The sequence below is a fragment of the Scyliorhinus torazame genome, chromosome 13 (genome assembly GCF_047496885.1).
Source record: "Scyliorhinus torazame isolate Kashiwa2021f chromosome 13, sScyTor2.1, whole genome shotgun sequence".
In the NCBI taxonomy this organism is placed as follows: Eukaryota; Metazoa; Chordata; class Chondrichthyes; order Carcharhiniformes; family Scyliorhinidae; genus Scyliorhinus; species Scyliorhinus torazame.
In genome coordinates, this window is record NC_092719.1 from 70,634,119 (window position 1) to 70,655,996 (window position 21,878).

General features: G+C 47.4%; 1 protein-coding gene across 1 annotated transcript in view; it reads right to left on the reverse strand.

Annotated features, from left to right (window-relative positions):
* LOC140388098 (1-phosphatidylinositol 4,5-bisphosphate phosphodiesterase zeta-1-like) overlaps positions 1-21,878 on the reverse strand; it is a 104,048-nt gene that overhangs the window by 23,039 nt on the left and 59,131 nt on the right. The window contains exons 7-11 of the mRNA XM_072471737.1: positions 21,317-21,499; positions 11,022-11,178; positions 10,242-10,358; positions 7,363-7,532; positions 5,241-5,373 (exon numbers count right to left, since the gene is read on the reverse strand). Of these exons, the coding sequence (XP_072327838.1) occupies positions 5,241-5,373; positions 7,363-7,532; positions 10,242-10,358; positions 11,022-11,178; positions 21,317-21,499 (760 nt within the window). The remainder of the gene's footprint in view (positions 1-5,240; positions 5,374-7,362; positions 7,533-10,241; positions 10,359-11,021; positions 11,179-21,316; positions 21,500-21,878) is intronic.

The window sequence follows — 21,878 nt, forward strand, 5'->3', positions numbered from 1 at the left end:
GGGCCAGGCCACCGTGGGGGCCCCCCCAGGTTCTGTTCCCCCCGCGCCCACACCCCCCCCCCCCCCCCAGGACCGCCCCCACACACTTACCTGCCAGGTCCCGCCGTGTGTGAGGAGAGTAATTCACGCCGGCGTAACTGGGCAGAACTTTACGGCCACTCGGCCCATCGGGGCCCGGAGAATCGCTGGAGGGGCCGCTATCAACGGCCCCCAACCGGCAATGCGGGAATCCCACCGGCCCCCCAAGAACGACGCCAGAGAATAGGGCAGCCGGCGCCAGGGCGGCGGGATGGGATTCGCGCCTCCCCCCGGGGATTCTCTGACTCGGCGCAGGGCCGGAGAATCCCGGCGATAAGCACACACTGTTTGGCTGAAAGTAATAAACATAAAGATGTTCATTGACTGTTGGTGTCAATTCACGTGACCTTGCATTGGATACCTCTCAGGCATCATGAATTACAATGAAGAATGAGGAACTATTGTGACAGGGAGCGACTTGAGAAAATGGAACTATTTTTACGAGAGAAAAAGAAAGCTAATAAGGGACAGGATTCTCCGCACCCCAATGGACAAATCGCATCCGGAGCCGGGGCAGAGCATCCAGTTCCACTCTGTCTTCCTGTTATTCCATCCAAAATGAATCACCTCACACTTTTCAGCATTAAACTCCATTTGCCACCTCTCAGCCCAGCGCTGCAGCTTATCTATGTCCCTCTGTAACTTGTAACATCCTTCCGCACTGTCCACAACTCCACCGACTTTAGTGTCATCTGCGAATTTACTCACCCATCCTTCTACGCCCTCCCTCAGGTCATTTATAAAAATGACAAACAGCAGTGGCCCCAAAACAGATCCTTGTGGTACACCACTAGTAACTGGACTCCAGTCTGAACATTTCCCATCAACCACCACCCTTTGTCTTCTTCCAGCTAGCCAATTTCTGATCCAAACTGCTAAATCACCCTGAATCCCATGCCTCCGTATTTTCTGCAGTAGCCTACCATGGGGAACCTTATCAAATGCTTTACTGAAATCCATATACACCACATCAACTGCTTTACCCTCATCCACCTGTTTGGTCACCTTCTCAAAGAACTCAATAAGGTTTGTGAGGCACGACCTACCCTTCACAAAACCGTGTTGACTATCTCTAATCAAATTATTCCTTTCCAGGTGATTATACATCCTATCTCTTGTAAACCTTTCAAAGATTTTGCCCACAGCAGAAATAAGGCTCACTGGTCTATAGTTACTGGGGTTGTCTCTACTTCCCTTCTTGAACAATGGGACAACATTTGCTATCCTCTAGTCTTCTGGCACTATTCCTGTAGACAAAGATGACTTAAAGATCAAAGCCAAAGGCTCAGCAATCTCCTCCCTAGCTTCCCAGAGAATCCTAGGATAAATCCCATCCGGCCCAGGGGACTTATCTATTTTCACACTTTCCAGAATTGCTAACCCCTCCTCCTTATGAACCTCAAGCCCTTCTAGTCTAGTAGCCTGAATCTCAGTATTCTCATCGACAACACTATCTTTTTCCTGTGTGAATACTGACAAAAAATATTCATTTAGCACCTCTCCTATCTCCTCGGACTCCGCGCACAACTTCCCACTACTGTCCTTGACTGGCCCTACTCTTACCCTAGTCATTCTTTTATTCCTGACATATCTATAGAAAGCTGTAGGGTTATCCTTGATCCTACACGCCAAAGACTTCTCATGTCCCCTCCTGGCTCTTCTTAGCTCCCTCTTTAGGTCCTTACTAGTTAACTTGTAACTCTCGAGCGCCCTAACTGAACCTTCATGTCTCATCTTTACATAAGCCTCCTTCTTCCTCTTGACAAGTGTTTTGACTGCTTTAGTAAACCATGGTTCCCTTGCTCGACCACTTCCTACCTGCCTGACAGGTACATACTTATGAAGGACACGCAGTAGCTGTTCCTTGAACAAGCTCCACATTTCCATTGTGCCAATCCCCTGCAGTTTTCCTCTCCATCCGATGCATCCTAAGTCTTGCCTCATCGCATCATAATTGCCTTTCCCCCAGATATAACGCTTGCCCTGCGGTATATACCTATCCCTTTCCATCACTAAAGTAAACGTAATCGAATTGTGGTCACTAATTGTGAGGAGAAAGGTTAGGAATAATGTTCTTTTACGTTGTTGTCGGAACCCAAAATGTTTTACCACACGAAGGTGTAACTGAGGCAGAAATTATATTCGATAGAATTTTCCCTCCTGGGACAAAGTCCCGTAGTGGGGATGGGAATGTTCCCTCTGCAGAGGCTGCCAGGAATTTGCAGCATATCATGTGACACAGCCTCATTAATTATGCATTGAAAGGTTTCCAAACATTTTGCATGGCGGGACTCACTGGATGGCACACACCCTGATGTCATATCTGGGCATCCGGACTGTAACTTACCCACCACTCTGAAGATGGCCTCCAGCACCCAAGCTCAGCGATGCGTCCCTGGGCATCCTCCTTGATCTGTTTCCATTGGATGGGAGGAGGAGGCCGAGTAAGGAGACCAACACAGCATGGGAGGAAGTCTCCAGGGCTGCCAGTGCCCCCAGCCTCCAGCAGAGGACTGCCCTCCAATGCAGAAAAAGAGAATGAATGACCTCAGCCACGCTGCCAGCGTAAGTGAACACTCAGCTGCTCACACCTCAATAAATGGTACAGGGGTCATGGGCCTCAGTGGCACCTTGACAAGGTCGTGTCTCTTTGCTGACTGCAGTCCATCTACTTTCATACCCCCTCTGATCCCCTCCCCTCGCCCCTACTCAGAATGCCCTGCCCACGTACACCAGGCCGCAATGGGTCCCCCCTCACCGGGCTCCAGACCCTGTACCCCAGACACCCGCTCACAACAACAGCCAGACCGGGCGCTGGCCCCCTCCCCTTGGCACTCACCCACCCTCTGGCTGTGGACATGTCCCCTGGAGCTGTGCCCCATTCCCTTGATGTTCGGTTGGCGGCTGCTGCGTGTGTGGTGTTGCCTCCCGCAGTGTTCACACACTGTGTCCAGGCATCAAGGTGTGATTGGTGTGCTAGGCAATGACTCCCACATGCTGCATGGTTCACCCAGCCACGGGAATACACTTGGGCTGTGTGAAGTGCTCATTTAACCACAATTGCCAATTCCCTAGAGTCCAAAGCCTTCAGCCACGCAGCCAGGGGCCTCGGCAGTCGGTGGGGTTATGGGTGGTCGGTGGGGCAGACGGGCATGTACAAGGATTGCCCTCGGAACGGGAAGACATGATCCATCGGTTGGCATGTTAGTGCAACAAGTGGTTGCCACACGGTTGCGCCCCAGTGCTCCCCCCCACCCCCCCCCCCCCACCCTCCCATGGTAGCCCTCACCTGCAGCAGGTCCCCATTCCCCGCCGAGCACCGGGGCAGCAAGCCCAGCACCCCCGGGGCTCTTTGACTGTGAGCAAAGGTAGCTAATCACCTCCTCGGCTCCCCATAGAAGCCCTTCCGCCAGGTTCACCTTTTTCAAAAGGAGTGCTAATCAGCGCCAGTGTGAGCACTTGCTGGCGGGGTCACGGAATGGCGGGAGGCCATTTGTAACTGCATGGTTACAAATAGCCATAGTGGTACTGACATTCGAAATTCAGTCTAGCACCTTTGTCCGTACCTCCGTAACCATCGATTCCCCCCAGGCATCACTTTTATGCTCTCCACAATCATCCTTAAATCCTCCCCCATCACCCTCCATTCTGTCCAAGTGACTCCACTTAACCCTCCCTCTGAACATCCTTTCCCTCAGGAACTCTGCCCAATGCCCATCCACACCTTTGCAAAAGCCCTCATGACCTTTCACACCTGCACGGGCCACCCCTCTGCCATCCAGCATGGCTCTTCCCACTCTCCCACTCCGTGCCAGCTCACCCAATGCAAGACCCCCACTAAATCTCTTTCTTTCCCTAGCACTTCAAACATTCCTCCCCAACCCCCTCTTGGCCTGCATATCCAACTAACCTCTTCATTCCTCTCTTCCATGTCTTCCCACTCCATCTCTCCAGCCTCCCGCAGCCCCCTCCCCTCCCCGAGCACAGGCCTTTGCAGCCCAGATGTACAGAATCCATAGAACCCCTACAATGCAGGAGGAGGTCATTTGGTCCATCAAGTTTGCACCGACCATCTGAAAGAACACCCCACCCTGGCCCACTACCCCGCCCCATCCCCGTAACCACACCTAACCTGTCCGCCATTGGACACAAAGGGGCAATTTAACATGGTCAATCCACCTAAGTACCTCCTACAGCCTTTCACCAGAACCTTGCATATCCAAACCCTGGAAGAAGTGGCTGGTTGAACTTCTGAAACCTGGGAGAAGTTGCTGTTGGAAGATCCAAGCCCTGGGCAGGTTGCTGCGCCACGACCAACCACCTACTGAATGCCGCCGCACTGAGAAGATCCACATGACTGACGCTCCACTCACCCAGTGCTGCTCATGGCGTTCCCGGGTCAGGTTGCTAGGGGCCTCCATTTTCGTTTTGGATCTCCACCATCTGCCAACCCTCTTAAGGTAAGTGCTGATATTTGCACCCACCACATTGGTCCAGATGTGTTCTGGGCTGGCTTAATTTCCTGCTGGCGGCACAGAAAGTTGTGTGTGGGGGGGGTCGATTCTGCTCGTGTCTTCATCTGCGTCCCATTGGCGGGAAGCAAATTGGTTTCCCACCGGCCTCTGGCAGTAATCGCAACCCACCCACCGTGGCAGCAGGGAGCAGAAGATACCGCCGTCATTTGACACTGACAAGAAACTGATTTTTGAGCTGCTGCCGCATTGATCCCCTGCCACACCCACCACTAAACCCACCATGGAACTACTGGAAAACTCCACCCCACAATATATTTTCAGGGAAATGAGTGAGGCAAAAGGAGTAGTTCGGATTGGATCTTGCAAACAGCCAGTGCAGACATGATGGGCCAAATAGCCTCATTCAGTGTTGTCAACATCTATGTGATGGTTATCATGCGACCTGACATGTACGTCATGTGGATACCCCACAATAGCAGCATGGATAAAAATACATTGTTATTGTATTAAAGATAGTTTTTGTGTTTGGACCTTTTATTTGTAAAGTGTTATTTTGAATACTCACCTCAACTGGGACAACACAGAGCAGCCAGTTTTTAAGTAGTTTCCCTCATTTTTTAAACGCAGCAATACAGCATCTTTACTCACACAAAATTTATGCTGGAAACTTACTTACTCTCCCCTTACCTGCACTTTGTACAATTTTGGTTTGTTGTGCTGCGCAGTCTGTGGATGCACCATAAATCTCTACACGTACACAGACGTCGATCGTTATTTTACTCGGTGTTCTGCAGATAGGTAAGTGCTGACCACTAATGATCTATACAGAAAGAACATTGATCAGTCGTACAGTTCAAGCTGTATCTACAAGTAGCATTAGTTCAGGGGGATTTTTTTTTGTGTGATGATTCTGCACCTCCAGCACTTCCTTCAACAGGACTAGGCCATAGAATTGGTGCAAAGCTATTGTAACCTCTCTGATCTCTGCTTCTGTCTGCCACAGCTCTGGACTGGGAGTGCAGAATAAATAGATTTGCCAATACCTTTACAAAGAAAAACTAAACAATTACATTTTTATATTTGCAGGAAATAAGATATTCTTCATTAAAAGACAAATGGGGGGATTCTCCGTTACCCGATGCCGATATCGTAATCGGCAATCAGGCAGAGAATCGACTGCAACGCCCAAATCATGGCCGGTGCCAGTTTGACGCCGGTCAGCCATGCTCCGCCCTCTCGGAAACGGCGCATCGCACACCGCTGCAATGCCGTTGGCGGGGCATCGGCAGGCCCTCCCGTCTGCGCGGGACACGTGTGGTCTCAGCTATGCGGGAACCCCGCGTGGCGGCTGCAGACTGTGTCCAGTGCCGCCACAGTCGGCCGGGATCCGTGTGCTGGCCGGGAAGGCTTCTGCGAGGGCTGGAGGGCTGGGGGTGGTGGTCAGGTGGTGGCGGGTCGGATCCACACATGGCCAGCGCCATGTTGTACGGCACAACCGTTGCAGGTCGTCAGCCGTGCGCATGCGTGGCCAGGGACCCAGCCATTCTCCGCCCGTTTTCGGCGTGGAGCCGGGAGTTTCACCCAGCGTTGGTGCTAGCCCCTCAGCGATCCTGGAATCGGTAAGGGTTATACGCAGTGATTTTGGGCATAAAAGGCCACACATGCTCTGCTGGCGTCAACACTTAGTCGCTGAAACGGAGAATCCAGCCCTGAGTTTTTATCCCACTTATGATTTTAACTAGATCAACAATGTTTCACATACATATTTTGTGACAAACAGCAGAGTAAATCTTTCCCCAGAAGTAGCTTACTCCCCGAAGGTAAACAAATGCTCCAAGCAATTATGATCAATGTATGTGTATTAAACTGATGATTAATGATGAGTCATTATTACATTAAATTATACAGGATAGATCTAACAAAAGCAGGTCAAATGGCACAATTAGTCCATGCTGGCTTTAGTCCCACATAAACCTTCTCTCATTCTATTTCCACTGATCTGATCAGCTTAGCCTTCCATTCCTCTCTCCTTCATATCTTTATCTGGATTCTCCTTTAAATGCATCTTTGCTATATTCACCTCAACTACTCCGTGTGGCAGTGCGTTCCACAGTTTAATCACCTTCTGGGCAAGGGATCTTTTTCCTGAGTTGCCTATTAGATTTATAAGGAACCATCTTTTATCGACCCTAGTTTTGGTCTCCCCACAGATCAAAATATTTTCTCTATACCTACACTTTAAAGTCTTGTAATTACCTTAAAAACCTCTACGAGGTCACCCACCTCTACCACCACTGCTAAAGCCACCAGCCCCCCTCTCACAGCCCTCAGCCTTTTTCTCAAATAATCATAATTCGATAATTGAAATCATAGAATTATAGAATTTACAGTGCAGAAGGAGGCCATTCGGCCCATTGAGTCTGCACCGGCTCTTGAAAACAGCACCCTACTTAAGCCCATGCCACCACCCTATCCCTGTAGCCCAGTAACCCCATCTCACCTTTTTTGGACTCTTAGGGCAATTTATCATGGCCACTCCACCTAACCTGCACATCTTTGGACTGTGGGACGAAACCGGAGCACCCGGAGGAAACGCATGCAGACACGGGGAGAACGTGCAGACTCCACACAGACAGTGACCCAAGCCGTGAATCGAACCTGGGACCCTGGAGCTGTGAAGCAACTGTGCTAGCCACTGTGCTACCGTGTTGCCCTAATAATGCTTCTACACTTTTTGCTACTAGAGCTCTAAATTTACTAAGACTGACTAAACTTGATCCTATGTTTGATACAATTACTTAATACCAACCTGTATTACAATGATCGTTGGATCAACATTCTGATCAGAAACCACTGTGTCAAATTTGATGTTGTTATTCATGAATTTGGGTTTGAGAATATAGCCACATCCTCCATTGTCCTGAAACTTGCCTCTGTTGAGATCCATGCCCAAACCAGGAACCTCATAATTTAAAGCAACTGTACACACACACACAAAAAAAAAATCAAATAAGGTTTAACTAACTATGGATAAACCAGTAGTCTGGTTGCATTGACAGTTTTATTTTCATCAAATACTATTTTAATTCCTTTACTGCCTCCTCTCCGAGTAGCACAGGGAAAGGCTCATTTAATCTGCACCCATTCCAAACTGACCATATGTTCTCTAACGCTCATGAGGTGAAAATCCTTCATGTGTGAATTGGGACAGTGGACATTGGTGGGTTGTTTGATCATAGAAAGGGATATCAAGGCCAAACATATTGTTTCCCTTCATCTGGTATCCATCTGAGGTAACACAGTGTGGGAACCTTGGCTGATCAAGGAATTGCCAAAGGGCACAAATGCCATTTTTAGCGCCTCTGTTACCCGCCCGCTGAAATCAGCTAGCTCAATGCTAACCGAGAATCATACCATGGACCTCTTCTGTGAGCTTAACTCTACACAGACCACCAGACTGCAATCAAGGAAGTCCCTCACCCAAATTTTCACTCAGGTGAAATTGAGTTAGGATGGCAGTCTGGAGAAAGTAGGGCTTTTCAGCCTGGAGGTCTGGGGAGATGATCTTGTAGAGGTATAGTAAATAAAAAGTAACTTGCATTTATATAGTATATTTCATGAATTCTCAACAACCTACACTGCTCTACTGCTAATTCAGAAGCTATTTGGAGCAGTCAATTTGTGTTCAGCAAGGTGGCACAAACAGTCATTATGACAAGATGACCCATTTTTGTGATGTTGGTTGAGCAACAATTATTGAGCCAGGATACCAGGGAGACCTTCTGTGCTCTTCTGCATATAGTGCGAGGGATCTTTTACATGCTCCTTACAGGATAGATAGGTTCTCAGTTTAACATTCCTTTCTTTCACTTTCAGCTTTTCCCATGTTACATAGGATCGCCACAATGGTCGATTACTCTTTAAACAGCGGGTGGTTTCACAGCCAAATGTCAGGACCTCAGTTTAACATTTCATTTTGAAAACAGGTTCTCTGGCAGTGCAGCACTGCTTCAGTTCTGCACTAGAGTATTGATCTAGATTTGCGCTCAATTCTGAGGTAGGACTTAAACCCATGACCTTCTGGCCAGAAACAAGACTGCTACCCAAGATTGAGCCGAGGCTGAGTATTAAGACAGTTAAAGCTCTAAGAGAAGCTTTGTACCCCATTCAAGTTGAGTATAACAATTTAGCCCAGGCCAAGCTTTCATTGTGTTTGAATATTTCTCATTTATTCTTGGCTGTGCTAAGGTTTTTTTCTTGTCACGTTAAAGTTTAACAATTTCTGTGGCCATTAATGTGGACTAGTGATGCAATTTGGAGGCATTTGTTTGAGGTTTGACTTCTTCATTCCAAAACATTCAATCATCTTGCTTGGCCAAAGCAACTTAACCCACAATATAGACATTCCTCTGGTTCCTCAGAGGGCAGATGAGAAGGAAATGGACCAAAAGCACACAGTTAATGACATACTATTCAATGATTCTACCTAGTGGCAATGACTAGGTTCCAATGGGCTAATAAAGATTTGAAAGTAGTCCAGACAGGTATGCAGCTGTTGGAAATGTATTTAGAGCTAGCTCTCATCCCGATTGCTGGGTGAAGGAGATGTTGTTCAGATGAGTGTTCATTTTGCCAACATTAAAAACAAAACTTCAAAGCAAATGAAGTACTTTTTTATAACTTTAGGAAGACCAGGGGCGAAATTCTCCGGAAACGGCGCGATGTCCGCCGACTGGTGCCCAAAACGGCGCAAATCAGACGGGCATCGCGCCGCCCCAAAGGTGCGGAATGCTCCGCATCTTTGGGGGCCGAGCCCCAACCTTAAGGGGCTAGGTCGGCGCCGGACGAATTTCCGCCCTGCCAGCTGGCGGAAAAGGCCTTTGGTGCCCCGCCAGCTGGCGCGGAAATGACATCTCCGGGCGGCGCATGCGCGGGAGCATCAGCGGCCACTGGCGGCATTCCCACGCATGCGCAGTGGGGAGAGTCTCTTCTGCCTCCACCATGGTGGAGACCGTGGCGGAGGCGGAAGGGAAAGAGTGCCCCCACGGCACAGGCCCGCCCGCGAATCGGTGGGCCCCGATCGCGGGCCAGGCCACCGTGGGGGCACCCCCCGGGGCCAGATCGCCCCGCACCCCCCCCCAGGACCCCTGAGCCCACCCGCGCCGCCTTGTCCCGCCGGTAAGGTAGGTGGTTTAATTTACGCCGGCGGGACAGGCATTTTAGCGGCGGGACTTCGGCCCATCCGGTCCGGAGAATCGCGCGGGGGGGCCCGCCAACCGGCGCGGCGCGATTCCCGCCCCCGCCGAATCTCCGGTGCCGGAGACTTAGGCAACCGTCGGGGGCGGGATTCACGCCAGCCCCCGGCGATTCTCCGACCCGGCGGGGGGTCGGAGAATCTCGCCCCAGTTGTAAGTTCATAAAGTAATAGCCAACTAATTGGTTCATGTATGGCCCATAACAGCGAAGGCTGTGGAGTTTGAGCCGTTAAGTATGTTCGAGGCTGAGATAATCAGTAAGGGTTGTGGGTATGAGGTGGGAATGTGGAGTTGAGGATTATCATATCAGCTCAGTCATGATCACATTCAATGATGGAACAGTCTTGAAGGGCTGAGTGGCATACTTGAGGCGTTGAGGTCTTATGATCTAAATATGGAGTCACATTACATATGAGGAGAAGGTGAAGCTTACCCATTTGGCAGCCAACATTCCAGAATTCCTGAGGTTTGTAATTGGAAAAGTTTCTTCTGGCACCTGCAGAGTAGGTTCTTGAAAGGAATTTTGAATTATGTACTGCAAATTCAGAAGCTGGAATAAAGGATATTTTAAGTTAGTGAAAACAAATATTGTAAAAGCACAATTCAATATTCACAAAGAAATGCATTACTTTCCTTTATATTTGAGGGGTTTACTTTCTGGTATTTTTATTCCTTTCTGGCCTTCCCACCAGAAATCATATAATTGAATGGACACGCAAGCAACCTACACCCGGGCCTGTGCTGTTGCGGTTCTTTGGGGCAAATGCTGAATGATAAGGAATAAACTAGGCTGACAGACCCACCATTAATCCCAATACCATCCCTGACCGACATACACAAGCCTATAAAAGGCTGCAAACTCAACAGATGCAGTACTATTCTAGCTTGGCACTCCATTACCACACTTCGATATACACAGTACTCTCCCCGAGTTCCCAATTAGCTTATTGGATATTTTCAAATATGTGCAGCTTCAGAGAAGAAACCTATTATCATACTTTGGCCCATGGTGAGATTAATTACAATGACAGCTGACTCGACAACTACATTACAGTAATGGCTCTGCACCACTCTGATATAAAGGGAAAAATCCAGTAAATGGCAACTGGTGCTCAAATAATATCAAAGGCAAATTGAAAAAAATTTTAAAAGTGTGCTCTTATTTTAATCATTCAGAAGAAATTTCTGGGGAACTGAAAATCTCTGCATTTACCTGATTGTTTTACTAACTTCATTGCTCCATGTTCAGAAAATGTATTGCTTTCGTAAAATAGCTGATGCTTCAATGAATGTCTGAAGTCTTTGAAATCCACTGACTTTGTGTATACAATAACATTTGAGAATTCCAAGGCGAGTCGCACCATAGTTTTCTGCAAGGTGCAAAAGATAATGCTCAGCATGACAAAATGGTTACCGTCACTTGGTAGTAAAGAATATTGCTGAAAATAGAGATGCAAGTTACTGAAGTTTTTTGTCTTACACTCATCAGGACAAATGCAAGAATGCCAAATTTCAAATGATCTTAACAATTTTTACTGCAGTTAAAAAGTGGTGCTAATTGATTTGTAAGTCAAATCTGATCAGCTAAGATGTTGCCATGGAGAAAACAATGTTATTTGGTTCCCCATTTCTTTTTCCCTGGCAGCACTTCGACCAGTTGACTTACCTGCCAATCAGCAGCCTTTTCCTGTAGTACAAATTGTTGCGATGGTTTGAAATTTGGCATCCCTGTGTTTGTTCTGATGAGTGCACGATGAAAAGCTTCAGCAACAAGTCTCTCTTTTCAGAAATATAAAAAATGGTTAGAATGGGAAAATAAAACCTTGGGCGTATCTGGGGATGAAACTGAGATGGGTTACAATCGTGAGTAAAACTTTCCAAACACGATGATAACAGTTCACTTGTTCAATGTTCAAGCTATTAACTCGTGTTTTGCACTTTTATCTACTGCAGCCATTCTAAGGTGCAATAAAGGCATCATTTGGCATTTAATGAAAAGAATCATCAGGTACTGTTGATATTCTGCAAGACTGGGAACAGGCAGATATAATGGGCAGGATTCTCCATAGCCCGACGCTGAAATCAGGAACACGATCGGGCGGAGAGTGGCTTCCGATGCCAGAATCGGGGCAGGTGCTGGTTTGACGCCAGTTCATAGTGCTCTATCCCCTCTGAATTGGCGCCATCGGGACACGTGCCACTTGCAGCCGCAACACCATTGGCATGTCATCAACCGGCCCACCCGCGATACCAGCGGTCGGGAACACAGCGTCCTGGCTGCTGACAGTGTCCAGCGCCGCCATACTCGTCCGAGATCCATGCCGCTGCCCGGAGGGCTTCTGCTTGGGCTGGGGGGGTGTGGTGGGGAGTGGCCAGGGGGTGGGCTGTGCGGTCGGGGTGGGCGGGTACGCGGTCCAGCACGGACGGCGCCATGTTTCCTGGGTTGGCGGTGGGATCGCAGGCATGCGCGGCTGCAGCTTGTCAGCACTGCACATGCGCGGCCTGGGACCTGGCCATTCTATGGCCATTCGCCACACAATCTGCAGGTGTTCCATGCAGCGTCATGCTAGCCCCTCACCAGTACCGGAATTGGTGAGGGAGTCGCGCCAATTTTTCCGTCATGGAACACCACGGATTCTCCGTTGGCGCCGGCAGTTAGCCTCAGAAATGGAGAATCCAATAACTTTCTTTCAAACAGTATGACGAACGATCCACACACTGACAAGTTCACCATTAATTGTAGGTAAAATATTGAAAGACCACAGAGCAATAACAGTGAGGAGTCAGCATGATTTAGGAAAGCAGGGATCAAAAGAGAAATACAGATAAAGAAAATCATTCTAATCTACCGAGAAAGATCCTACAGTCCCTCATCATTGTAAACATGGCATCTTAAAAGATTCACAAAATAGGTGCAACCAAATGGAAAACCCTGAGCTGAGGATCCCATTGTTTCTGACCTCTAATGAGACGTGTGTCTCTCAGCCCTCATGGCACATTACCACCACTGATTTTGCAACAGGTAGTCTCCTCCCTCCACATACCCCCATGCCCATTGAAGACTTTCACTATCAGTACATGGGAATGTAAAATATGCCCGATAGTTCCTAGTCTTTAATTGGCTGAAACCAAGTTTCCATCAAGGCAGCAACGTTGTGGCCCAGATCTTTCGGTCTGTGGGCAATTCCCCTGCTCCCGGGGGCCCTCTTTAAAAGAGGAGACTTTTGTCCATTTCAACTTACTTACTAGTATAACTACCCAGGAAATGTTCATCAAACCCCTGGCTAACTATACAACTGACCTCACAATCACTCACATTGACCTCCCCCAAACCCACCTTCGACTCCACCCTCGAGCCCCTCGACTAAGCCTTCTGTCCTCCCAACTACCCTCTACCCCTACTCCCCCCTGACCCCAAACACTCTCTGAACCTGACCTGACCCCAAACATACTGATTATCTCTGACCATCCAACTACCCGACACCCCCCCCCCCAATTCTCCGCAATTCTGTCTGACTAGCACCCAATCTAATCCAACTACCACCCCAACCCCAATTCCCACATGACCTGACCAGACCCAATCCGCCGACTCACTCACTACTTGCAACCCTACCACCTACCACTTGCTTCCCTGTCATACCTACCCACCAAGCACATTATCCAGTTGCAACCCAGCCTCTTACCCATGCTAGCCCTTCACATACTTGCCTTTCCTACCCTACCCCACACCTATATTTTTTCTATAGCTTTGTAAAGAAACTGGGACATTTAAACTCTTTCAGGAGGAGCTGGGACTGAAGGTTCCAGCCAGAAATGCAGAGTTCCATTCTGTCGGAGAAAGTAGAAAGGAATGGCAATCCGACGGTGATTACCAATCTTTGGATGATTCTGGCCCACATCCTTCCATTCTAAATCAATACGTCGAGTTGCCCAACTTAATCTCTAATGCTTCGCACAGTTGTGAAAAGCAATGTTCCTGGCTTATTCATACTCCACAATACATTTCCCTGTTTTCGTTGTCTTATCTTCTTTAACAATTTCCCGAGCTATTCTCTTTCTCTCCTGAGGTTTTGTCTCTGCAACATACTTGAACTAGTCTCAGAGTTCCAGGTAAAGTAGACAGAGAGATTCTTTCAGATATGGTTCTCTTTTGCTGCATAGAAAGTTCTGAATAAAATTGCACAGGAAAGACTTGTAATCAAACTGAAATCAAACAAAAAGACAAGGAAATCAAGGGGAAAGCTTTTAATTCGATACTAAGCGGGTAAACGAGGATGCCAATGAGAGACTTAAGGCATGATGTTAAACCCGCCTCCCTACCAGGAGCGGGGTAGGAATGTCTTTAACATAGTGGTCGGATACTTCCCGCTCTGTTGCCATGTTGCCTGGGGCTGGTTTAGCACAGTGGGCTAAAAGCTGGCTTGTAATGCAGAACAAGGCCAGCAGCGTGGGTTCAATTCCCGTACCAGCTTCCCCAACAGGTGCTGGAATGTGGAGGCTAGGGGCTTTTCACAGTAACTTCATTGAAGCCTACTTGTGACAATAGGCTATTATTATTATTTTTATTATGTTTGAAAATGCTGCCCCTTAACTATTTAAGTAACAAGCTCCCATGATGTCATTTGGCCTCATCGTGAATTTGACAGCCGATCTGTGGTGTTGATGCCCAAAGCCTGCGCCACCAGTGACAGCTGGCAGGGAGGGAGCAGGATTGTGGTCAGAAGAGGTCCAGGTAAACTGCACTTTCCTTTTTACAAAGGTTTGCTCTTAATTGTAAAAACATTACTATTTTTAAACTTTAAGAAATTGAGTCCATGTTGAAAATATTGTGTCGGATTTATGAAAAAACGTGATAGGCAGATCCTTACCAGATGTGCAGAGGCAGTATAGGAGGCAGGAGGGAGGGGAATTTGTGAAAGTTGTGTGTTACATCATCACCGGTGTGTAGCCAATTATTCGCACTTATGTGCCCAGTTGGGAGCAGAATGGACACACCTCTGGAATCTTCCTGATAATGGATTGGTCCCCCACTGAAGCTGAAGGGGGGGGGGAGGGGGAGTCAGCGAGGCCTGCTTTAATTCCACCCCTCCCCCAGTCAAAGCTGTGGCTGCCAGAGGCTCTCCCTCTCTTTCAGTTATGCCACACATATTTTCACCAAGTTTCTGATTTTTCACAAGGTGCCCTTGCACTGTTTCCTTCCTACATCTGCAGCACCTCTCCCAGTACCTCTCCAGGCAGGGCTGTCAGCCTTCCCCCCCACCATAGCCTCGGGTGCTCCGATTGGCCCCCATGCCTGCAGAGCCCACACATCATCATTAATTCAAGGGGGGGGGGGGGGGTCCAGAAGCGGCCTGTTCATTGGATACCTCAAGGCAGACTGCGCCCGTGGGCAGGATACGGGACACCAGTGGGGTCAGGATCCACGTATGATTTTTTAAAAATTCATTTACAGGATGTGGGTGTTGCTGGTTAGGCCTGCATTTATTGCCCATCCCTAGTTGCCCTTCAGAAAGTGGTGTAGAGCTGCCTTCTTGAACAGCTGCAGTCCCTGAAGTGTAGGTACACCCACAATGCTGTTAGGGAGGGAATTCCAAGAGTTTGTCCCAGCGACAGTGAAGGAACGGCAGTTGAGCCCTATAATTTATGTTCTCCATAAAAACGGGACAAATTGAAAACTTTTTCCAAAGTATTCACTCCAAGCATGGCAGTGCAGTGGTGCACATTAATGCTAATTGGCTTGCTGTGCACATTGAACCAAACTTCAAAAGATCAACTATGAACCTGAAGGTTTTGAAATGTTTTAGAAAATAGCTGAGTTGTCTAAAGTGATTACTCCCATCTTCCAATTCGTTAAATTACTATTTCAGTCCCACTACATTGCATCAATATATCATAAAACTAAAACTTGTCATAGTATTAAAAGCACTAAGTGTACTCTTGGCCATGCTTATAATAATAGGGCTTATTGTTTTGTAGCTTTTAGGGATGTATGAAAACAAACACGGTGGCATTGAATAATTAAATATATGGGCGCCAACTCAAGCAAATATATTTCAGCAAGACAAAGCAAGTAATTGTCTTTGATTGAAAGCCTTTGTCTGTCGGCAAATTTAAAGGTAGCTATCCTCATACCACTCAGTTCAGCTAATCGTTTTATGTTTATTTGCTGGATACATCATGTACGATGTCTCATAGGGAAAAATGACACAGTAATATAAATTACAAAGGAATGTAGCAAGGAGAATAAATGTCCGTGAGGAGGTGAAATCTTTCCTTCAAACTGAAATCTGAAGATAAGCAAGCATTTTAGTAACTTCTGAAAATAATGTAGGCTCTTGTATTTCCTCAAATATAGAAAGATGTTTACGATGATTAAATGCTTCGTCATGGTAAAAAGAAACTATTTCCTCTGGTGGGGTAATCGAGAACACAAGGCATTCAGGATGATGTCAGGATGTACCACTTCACACAATCTGGAATACTCTTTCTCAAAAAAGCTGTTGAACATATGAACATGCCAATTAGGAGCAGGAGTAGGCCCCTTGAGCCGGCTCCATCATTTGATAACATCACGGTTGATCAAATTGTGGCTTCATCTCTACTTTCCTGTAAACCTCTATACCCTTTGACTCCCTTCTCAATCAAGAATCAATCTAGACCAGGCTTGAAAATATTTAATAAAAATAATTTCTCATCTCCATCATAAATAGGGGCGGGATTCTCTAATAATGGGGCTATGTCCCCACGCTGGTATGAAAACTGGCACCAACAACTCTGGCACCAACGGCCCCCGAAAGTGAGGAATTCTCACCTTTCTAGGGGGCTAGGTTGGCGCCGGAGTGGTCCCCGCACCTCCAGCCAGTGTGGAACGGCCCACCAAAGTCCGCGCATGCGCAGAATGGCTGTCGTATTTCTGCGCATCCACGGGGGTTCCCTTCTCCACGCCGGTCCTACAGGGGCCCGGCGCGGAGTAAAGTAGGCCCCGATCGCGGGCCAGGCCACCGTGGGGGCCCCGCCCCCCCACCAGGCAGCCCCCTGCACACACAACGTCCAAGTCTTGCCGTGTGGGAGGTGAGTAATCCATGCCGGCGGGACTCGGCCAAACCCGTCGGCCACTCGGACCATCGGGGCCCAGAGAATCGCCGGGGGGTCTGCTGTCAACGCCCCGACCAGCGTGGCGGTGATCCGGCGGGTGCCTGAAAAACGGCGCCGGAGAATGGTGAAGCCGGCGGCGGGGCGCGAGAAGGGGATTCTCCTACCCGCCACCGGGTCAGAGAATCCTGGCTAGGATTCCTCTCATTTTTAAACTATGGCCCTGAGTTCTAGTCTCTCCCACAAGAGTCAGGTTTCCTCAGGATTTTTATGTTTCAATAAGATCACCTCTCATTCTTCTAAACGTCAATGAATACAGGCCCTGCCTGTCCAGCCTATCCTTGTAAGATAACCCCTTCATCCCAGAAATGGGACCAAGTGAACATTCTCAGAACTGTTTCCAAAGTAATTATATCATTTTTTAAGTAAGGGGACCAAAACTCTACACCGGACTTCAGATGTAGGCTGGGATTAACCGGTCGCTCCAATGGCAGCAGTGGAAATTCCCACCAAAAGTCAATAGATGTTTTGCTGGTTTGCAAAGTTTTCCAGCCCGCCCGCGACAGGTCCCATGGAAAATCCCAGCCGTGGTCTCACCAATCTCCTGCCCAACTGCCGCTAAATATCCTTGTTTTTACATTCCGTTTCCCTTGTAATAAATGCCGACATCCCATTTGTTGGGTGATGGGGTTGACTGAAAATTTCAAAACTGGGATTGATTAATGTTTGGTAGGTATCAAGTTAGGAATTAAGTTGAGTTACAGATCAGCCATCAAATTGAATGGTGCAGCAGGCTAGGCTCCAGGGGCTATGTGATGACTCCTATCGTGCTGCTTGGGAAGGGAGTTTGAGAATTTTGATCCAATGGTACCAAAGGAACGTTGATATATGTCAAAGCCAGGATGCTGTCTGAACTTGGGGCAAGTTCACTTCTCCCTCAATGTACCCGAACAGGCGCCAGAGTGTGGCGACTAGAGGATTTTCACATTAACAGCATTGCAGTTCTTCTTGTGACAATAAAGATTATTATGTTTTGAGGTTGAACTTATCTTTCCAGGGTGGTGAAGGTGTGTGTGTTGGGCCAGACTTTTGCTACAGAGGAGTTGTTAGTTCGACTTGGGAAATTTCCCGACTTGGCAGACTCATCTTGGTTGGTCCAGAGAGGTGGTCATGGAATGGACTCGGAAGCCCATTCAAATTAACAATCTCAAGTGGTTAATCTCTTATAAAAATAAACAAATGTTTATTCATCCCCTGCATCAAAAACAGCTAATCCTTTAAAACTCTTTAAGCTGTCAATCAAACTGTGAACTCAGAATCCCTTGCTGTGATAATTGTAAACTTTGAAACTCAAACGTGCTTAATGACATAGCAATTCTACACCAACTGGCCAGTTAATCAAATCAACCCACCAAAATTTATTTTTGAACTATCACTTACGACAGCCAGTTTTTTCCCTTCAGTCTAAAGAGTCAGAGATTCAGAAAACTTCAGACCATGACAGCTAAGCAGACTTCATCCACCTTCAAGACAGTTTATGTCTACTCCATGAATTTCTGATTCCCAAACTGTGGGTTAAGGCCCTTTCAACCAAAATGGTATTTGCTTGAATACAGCACTAAGTTCAAATATCCTGCTGAGTTCAGGTTACCTTCCTGTGTGAATCATACCTTGCTCCCCATCCCCTACTTGCAAAATAGAATTGTCAGAAATGGGGGTGAGATTTGTTCATCCGGATCTGCGGAATCTTCTTGACTCTGTGAAAGTCCGACCAGTTGTTAAAGAAGCCTTGGCAAGTTGCTGCCGTGCATCATGTGGAGAGTAAAGTCTTTAACAGAGTGAAAGGCATAGGACAACACACACAATGGAGAGAAAATTAAAGTGTTTAAGAAAGCCAATCTGTAAGCAGAAAATATCGGCGAAAGGATTTAACTTGTTTTTTTTTGTATCTCTCAGATGCTGCTTAACCTGCTGTGCATTTTTAGGATTTGAAGGGTTTATTTTTGCTGATACTGGGCTGGTCAGAATCCTCTAAACCAATCTCATTCATTGGAATTCCACTGGACCATAGTGGGACCTCATTGCTGAATTTCATTGCTACAGCATGCAAAGTATTGCGCTAATCACATTCTGCACTTATGAAACATAACAGAAGGAAAATTGGTCTTCAGCAGTCGCCCTAAATGGGTGATAGTGAATTGCAGCTTGTTTTACACACCACTCCCGTTTGCTTTTCCGAAGACCAATTGCATCTCCAATGTCAGCAATTTGCGCGAAAGGCCCTTGGAAATTGCTTCAGAATAAATTTGCCGATGACAATGGTTTGCTGTCATTTGAGTCTGGCTTTAAATTAAAAGAAAAGAATACATTTGCATTTCTTTGGCTGTAATGCCATTCATAAAATCATTGAATCACCCAACACAGAAGGAAACCATTTGGGCCATTGTGTCTCTGTCAGTTCTTTGAAACAGTTATGCAATTAGTCCCACTCCCATGCTCTTTCCACATTGCTGTGAAACCTTTTCCCCATTCCAAATGTTTCTCCAATTTCCTTTTTGACAATTACTCCTGAATTCATTTCCGCCACCCTTTCACAAGCAGTGCATCATTCCCAATCACAAGAACTCACTGTAAATAAATCATTTTCCTTATCTTCCCTCTATGCATTTAGCAAACCGGGAATAGGCATAGTAAAACCTCTTCTAAAACAGTAATTTGCTGCAATTAAAGCACTTAGTGCTTATGGTCTAACATATGGAAGCAATCGCGTAATAAAAATGAAACCTGCAGTTATATGGTCTGTTGTCATTTCCTCAGGCTATCTCGAAGTGCATTAATGAATGAGTTTTGGAATGTAGTCACTTGTAATACAGATAAAAGAGACAGCCTTCGTGGCCACAGAAAGATACCAAAATAGGAAATAGATTAAAAATCAGCTTTTGGTGTTGTAGGATAAATATTGACTTAGGATATTGGAATAATTTCCTGCTGCCATTACGATTTCTCATGTCAACATGAGCAGACACACAGGTCACCATTTATCATCCAGAAGATCTTCCGGCCCCGCTGACTGGGTTTCCCAGCAGCATGGGATGGATTCATTGGGAAATCCCATTAAGAGCAGGACCAGAAGATCCCCCCACCGGCCAATGGTCGACCATTCAGAAACACACCGCAGGGAGGACAGAGAATCTCACCCCACAACTCCAATAGTGTAGCACTCCCTCTGTACTTCACTCAACAGTAGCTAGTTGATGTACTCAAGTCATTAGCAGGACTCAAAGCCATAACTTTGAGTAATAAATTGGAATCTATTCTATTGAGGCCATGGGCACAATCGTGTGGCCTTGTCACGCCCGACTCGGTGACACGATGAGGCCAGTAAAACTCGCGAGAGTCTATGACACGGGATGACTCACAAGATCGCATTTGAAGGGATCCAGATTTGCATATACTGCTCTCTTGAATATGTCTACGCCAGAGTATCCCAAGGCACAGGATCGAACGCCCGCACCTGGGAGACCTCGCCACGGTGCCATTTAGCACTGGTTTCCACAAACGTGAACCGGGGGGGGTGGAGTGGTCTCCCAGGCGGACAGAGGTCCCCGGGTGGTCAGGTTCTGGGCAAGGTGGTACTCTGGCAACCCAATGCCACCTGGGCACCTTGGCACTGTCACCCTGGCACTGCCAGAGTACCCAGGTGGCACTGTTAGCCTTACAGGGCCACTTCCAGTGTGCCAAGCTGGTAGTGCCAATGTGCCTGGATACCAGTTTGCCGGGGCCCAGGCCTGGGGGTGCCCTGCCCTTATGAGGTTGGGTGAGGGGAAGCTCGTGGACCCCTAATCAGTAAGTTGAGGAGTGGGGGGGGGGGGAGGAGGAGGGTCCAGAGGTAGATGTGGGGGTCCAGAGATTGGGGAGATCGGAGCAGAATTTTAAAATGGCGTGGTAGTCGGTATTAGAGGTATTACGGTACCCTGTAATGCTGTACGACCATTGGTGTAGGAGGTACTGTTTTCATTGGTTAAGCCTGCCTGCTGGTTCCGCCCAGTAAGGCGGAGTATAAGAGCCCGTGTCTCCCCAGCAGCTGCCTTCTGTACCTGCGCTGCTGGGGGAAACATCTTGTGTAATAAAGCCTTCAATTGTCTCCAATCTCGCTTCTGGAGTTATTGATCGAGCATCAAATGGCACCCTGTCTTCTTGCATTGACGAGCTATGTGCAGCCTCGGTGGGGCGTTCCTCACCCCCAAGTTTAATAGCGGGTTCGTTCCCAGCAGTGCAGGCATCGAGACACACCCGCTAAATGTGCCCAAAACAGGAATCAGTTTCTTTTTCGTTACATCACGCCCCTGGTCTCAAATATCGGGGTCAGTATAGTATGTGCAAGTTGGACTAATTACACTCCACTATGAGCTTTACCTTCTTCATCCTGAATGCTCGTATCCCCGTTGGTACCACACTCTTCACTTCAGTTTCTCCCTCAGGATCGTATCCACCAGTGTTCTCTCCCGCCTCCCCATCCACAAGTTGCCACATTCCTGGGACAGAATAACTGAACTTTCGAACATTCTTGCACCTGATTAATATCTTGTGTTTTAACTCCTGCAAAAGGAAAAGACGACATGAATTGAAAAAGGAAATAAGTGCAACAAACAAATCAGTCAAAACAACCTTTTCTTCCTGTGCTGCATCAGGAGTGAAGATACTGCTTCCATTATTTTAGCAGGCCATTTGATGCCAGTTTCATTAAGGCCATAATGATATTTACACGGTGCGGAAGACAATTGCCCTGTGTTTTGGAAAACAGGGTTCCCTCTGTTCTCTGTCCAGGCTGAGCTGCACATTCAAATTATGTTAAATTGGAACAAACATTATTAGCATCGGTATAAAACTCTTCAAAGTTCCACTATGTTGACTGCTGCCAATGCAGTTCCCGTTTATTTTCTGTGAATTGCTGCCGTTACTCGTTGGGTCACTATAA